Raw genomic sequence first — 5304 nt, forward strand, 5'->3', positions numbered from 1 at the left:
CAGATTGGTTGCCTGGAGGATGCTACGTCCACTCCTGTTTAAACCTGAAGCGCCAAACCGACGATGACGTGCGTGCAGACACATCATTCAAGTAGGATCCAGTTTCATTTTTAATAAAGGTGAGTTGTTTTATAAGTCACATGATGTTTCTATATTTTGAAGGTTGACTTTAAATCATGCTCTGCTTTTGTTTATCTTCTGATAAAATATGTTTCATCACATCCTCGTTGAATATTACAGCTTTAAGATGTTTGCAGTCGGTTTTCTGTACTTATCTTTGAATGATTAAAGGTTTTCTGTCGTTTTGCCTCCGGCCTCCGACTGGCTGAAACCAGTTCGGACACGTTTGAATGTTTGCACAGTTAACGGCAGCAAAACTAGCTACGCCGGCTTTCACTTTTACTTTACAAATATACTTTGCTACTTCAGTGCAAGAATAACTTAGAAAAACATGTTTGACGCACAGAAAGAATAAAAGTGTCATTGTTGTGATGCGTTATCCTCTAACTAATGATCACTGCAGTTTGGATAGAAAATGTTTATTTACAGTTGTACAAAGAGACTTTAAATATGTACTTGTAATACCATTAACATAAAAAATGTCAAAAACATTTTTATCAAAGGATAGAAAACTATATCTGTACAGTGCATATATATACAACAACATACAGGGATATAATGTCAAATTAAGACAGTAAGTAGCACATTGAGTGTTCTTAGGAACGGATGACTGAACACAGCAGCTCCTTCTAAAACAATTACAGTACAGTTGAAAGATTCAATAAATTACATCATCAATCAAGACTAGCTTAACCCCCGGAGACCTGGCGTCCACATGTGAACATCATATTTTGCTGCCCATTTCATGTTTTATTTGTTAACGGGGCAAAACAAATAAAACATTATGTGTAAAAATTCTTAAAGGTTACAAAAGTTTAAAGAAAAATACATCTTAGAATATTCTTCTACATGCCTTCGAAAGGCATGTAGAAGAAAAGTTTTAATTCGAAGACTTTCCCTGAGTGGTGTATAAAAGTTTAAACTATTTAGTATTGTATGACTCACTCACTGAGTCCTTTATCCCAAAATATTCTATTATCTATTTAATTTGTTCCTTTAGACCTGAAATATAAACTACATATGGAGGTGCTGGATTTTCACAGTGGCATCTGAAACCAAACGGTTAAGTCATTTGAAAAGGGAGGTAAATCCAATTTTTTGTCTATTGCAAAATGACACAGACTACGTCAGGGATGGCCAAGTCTGGTCCTGGAGAACCACTATCCTGCATGTTTTAAATGTTTCCCTGTATTAACACACCCTCATACAAATTAATTTTATAAACCTTAATGACAAACTTGTGAAGTCCATTAATTAAAATCCGCTGTGCTGAAACAGAGAACATCTAAAACATCCAGGACAGTATATTTCCAGGACCTCTAGTTAGTGTAAAGTCTAGTGTGTTAGAGTCAGTAGTCATAGCTGCAGCTATAGAACAAGACTATAGTAGTTAGTCTCAAACACAGCTTCATGGTAGATATGCTGCTATAGGCCTCTGCTGCAGGGGGGCACCGACATGATCCACTGGGCGGTGCCTCTCACCCTTCTTCTCCTCTCCTCTTTCCTTCTTCTTTTCTCCTCTTCCATTTTTTTATTTATTATAAGTATCTCCTAGCCATCATTTTTGTCCATCCTTCCTGTGGTTTTTGCATGTTTGCAGGCCGGATCTTCAGGAGCTGCTGGCCTGCAGTCCCCCCTCTGATCACCCCACTGCTGCTTCCACCTGCCTGTGTGGATGTCTGCTGTGTGCTTGCTGACGCCCTGGCCTGCCGACCCCCCCAGTCTGGCCTCCGGCAGGAGGGTCCTGGTCCTGGTCCAGGTTTCTTCATCCTAAAGGGGAGTTTTTCTTGCCACTGTTTGGCTTAAGGTTTTTCTCCCACTAGGGGAGTTTTTACCTGCCATTGTTTATGTAATAATTGCTCGGGGGTCATGTTCTGGTCTCTGGAAAGCGTCTAGAGACAACTTTTGTTGTAATAGAGCTATAAAAATAAAATTGAATTGAATTGAACCTGGGTTGAAGACTACTGGTCTAAAACATCCAGGGGTCCCGGGGACTGGAATTAAGAAACACTGAGTCAGTCAAACCTGATCAAAGATCAGACAGCTGACTTCTAGTCAGTCCTCAACCAAGTTGTCCTCTGCCTGTTGGTTGGTCTGTGGAGTCATCAGAGGAGTGTCTGGATCAGGGCGTGTTGACGTTGATCAGGAGGTCGATGAGAGCGTCCCGTTGTTGAAGCCTGTTATCCTGTCGTTGATCTTTACAAAACATATGAAGTTGATTTAAACATTGAAAGATGTGTAATATATAAGTCTGTTGATAACAATAAGGAACACGTACCCTTGTTATATCGTCTATAAAAAGTTGTCAAACAACAGGACAAATGTCCAACAACAGCAACTAGTCCAAGAATCGCTAAAGCCATACCCCATTTCATGTCTGTTGATGGGGCTTCAGTAGGTGTCTCTGAACACAAACAAAATCACAAAAGCTGCGTTTCTACCGTGTTTTCAGCAGAAGGAACATTTATAAAAGTTATTGGGGGTAACATCTCACTCACTTTTAGTGACCATCGGTCTTGACGGTGGAGGTTTCTGAGCTGAAGGAGAGTTGTCCACATTCAAGACCAAGTTTACTGCAGAAGACATCTGTGTTAATATTTGGTACATTAGACACACAGTAACTTGAAGACACCAACAACAGATGTGTTTGAGTTACTTACCAGAGGCTTGAACAGCTGTTCTTCCTAGTGTCCGGTCAAAGTGTGTCAGCTGACAGACGTAACTTCCAGAGTCTTCTGGAGTCAGTCTGGACAGTCTGAACTTAATCTGACCATCTTTGAGAGCGTCTTTGTCACAACGAACTCGTCCTCTAAACTGAGGATCTTGAGATTCTGCGACTTCATCCCCCCTTACCATCAGAAACAGAGTCCTAGAATGATGTGAAACCTCAATACAGTTCAAGGTGGTGGAAGACACATCAGTCTGGGCGTGGAAGTCCCAACTGATGGTGATGTTGTCCTGCTCTGCCGCAAGATAGACCACTTGAGCTGTTTTTGCTGTATGTGTCCCTGCAGGACAAACAGACATAAGTCTTTATTAAACGTCTGTGTGTGTATGTGTGTATATCTATGGGCGTGTGTATATGTATGGTCGTGTGTATACGTGTGTAAATGTATGGACGAGTGTGTACGTGTATATGTATGGACGTGTGTGTACGTGTATATGTATGGACGAGTGTGTACGTGTATATGTATGGACGTGTGTGTACGTGTGTATGTGTATGGACGTGTGTGTACGTGTATATGTATGGACGTGTGTGTACGTGTATATGTATGGACGAGTGTGTACGTGTATATGTATGGCCGTGTGTGTACGTGTATATGTATGGACGTGTGTGTACGTGTATATGTATGGACGTGTGTGTACGTGTATATGTATGGACGTGTGTGTACGTGTATATGTATGGCCGTGTGTATACGTGTATATGTATGGACGTGTATATACGTGTATATGTATGGACGAGTGTTTCGTGGTCATTTCTGTTAAAGTGGTGAATCCTGCGACTAGCTGGTGTTTGACGAGAGAAGCCAGAACTTGTTTTGTTCAAAATGTCTTCAGTACACAACAGGAACAATCAAACAAACTTTTCAGAGGTTTTGTACCTCCAGTGTGTTGACGTTTGACTCACCAGGCCCAGTAGACATCACGTGAACGAACACAAGGATGAAGTTCAGTTCTGTCACTGTGACACAGAACACATCTTCATTAGACAGAAGTTCTGGGCGTGGTGAACCAGAGTGAAAGCAAAACCCAGGTTTCTTCAGACATAGATTTAAAAGATATAAGGCTTCATTTCTAAAAGGCCTTTTTAAAGCAGTTATTATCAGTTTCTGCACATATTTAAAATACCTCATTTAAGCACCTTGAAAATAATCATGAGTCATTCACATCAGGTATGAGAGGTGAAAATGGGTGGACAGTCCTGGTCCTCAGGGAACACTATCCTGCAGGTTTTAGACCAGGGTGGACGGTACTGGTCCTCAGGGCCCACTATCCTGCAAGTTTTAGACCAGGGTGGACAGTACTGGTCCTCAGGGCCCACTATCCTGCAGGTTTTAGACCAGGGTGGACGGTACTGGTCCTCAGGGAACACTATCCTGCAGGTTGCAAAACACTGATCGACACAACCTGATACAAATGTCTCACCAACAGACCTGCATATCAATCTGATGATTCACTTTGAGTTAAAAACTTCCCGTCCAGACACCATCAGGACTGCAGGAATGTCAACAAACAAGTGAAGCTCAAAAACACTTAAAAGTTATAAAAGCAAACAAAGATGACATCCGCTTCATGTCTTTGTTGTTTCTGCAGATTTACAAACTTCAATCTAGTTATTTTGCTTCAGATCCCCCATTTCAGTCCCACTTATTAGCCGTTTATGTCGAAGCTAAACGTTTACGTCTAAACCTTTACGGGCTCTGCTTTGTGATACTTTCTGTTTTACTTTGCTTTGCTGAGCTGAGCTGAAAAATCATTTGGCAAAAAAGTAAGTAAAACCCAACGATGAGCTCTGGACACTCGACGTGATCGGGTCCGTTAAGGTTGGAACCCTTTCCATGAGCCCCAGTGAATTAATGTCAAATCTTCAGTCAGGTATCAACACGGATGTAAAGCACAGCTGATTTACACATAGGAATCAATATGGAGAAACAAACATTTTAGAAAGTTACTCACTTGTTTGTAGCTATTCCATTTTATATTTGATGATATACCATAATAAACGTTGCGACTGAGTTGCAGGTTGAGTGTCTGAACGACTGCAGCCTGTTTACCTGGAAGTCAGAGTGGGAGGGGCTGCAAATATTTTTCTAAGGAGGATCTAGTTGACAAACCGGACTTTAGATATTTTGTTTGCCATCTTATCATAACTACTGTTTAGTCTGTAAGTACATTTTGTTCTTGTGATGGAGGAACTTGTTGGGGGGAGGTTTGATGCTTCCAGGGCAGAACCACCTATGAAGGTGTCCAGGCTGCTGAAGATGCTGAAGTGACGCTCCAGGAGTCGGACCCATGATCCTTCCAGCAGATGGTTTTAGAAAATAAAGGAATTAGGCCCGTGTATGTTCCTGAATCTACACAAAACAATGTCATCTGTGGGCTAAAATGTGTATTTACAGTAATAGAACATTTTAAATCACTCAACATGATTTAATTTATCTTGTTTTACCAAATGAAATAAGA

The 5304-nt window shown here is 41.0% G+C and overlaps 1 protein-coding gene across 2 annotated transcripts; it reads right to left on the reverse strand.

The window, feature by feature from the left end:
* Positions 1 to 577: 577 nt before the first annotated feature.
* LOC133420233 (uncharacterized) lies at positions 578 to 4881 on the reverse strand. Of its 2 annotated transcripts, none has more exons than XM_061709859.1 (6): positions 4798 to 4881; positions 3749 to 3802; positions 2781 to 3128; positions 2619 to 2693; positions 2399 to 2524; positions 578 to 2316 (listed from the first exon to the last, which is right to left on the reverse strand). In XM_061709859.1, coding segments are annotated over exons 1-6 (678 nt in total). In that variant the 5' UTR covers positions 4799 to 4881; the 3' UTR covers positions 578 to 2242. The 2 variants fall into 2 exon arrangements, with proteins under 2 accessions (XP_061565843.1, XP_061565842.1); XM_061709858.1 differs by lacking the exon at positions 4798 to 4881 and adding an exon at positions 3983 to 4591.
* Between the last annotated feature and the right edge of the window lie 423 nt (positions 4882 to 5304).

The sequence above is a fragment of the Cololabis saira genome, chromosome 20 (assembly GCF_033807715.1).
Source record: "Cololabis saira isolate AMF1-May2022 chromosome 20, fColSai1.1, whole genome shotgun sequence".
Classification (NCBI taxonomy): Eukaryota; Metazoa; Chordata; class Actinopteri; order Beloniformes; family Belonidae; genus Cololabis; species Cololabis saira.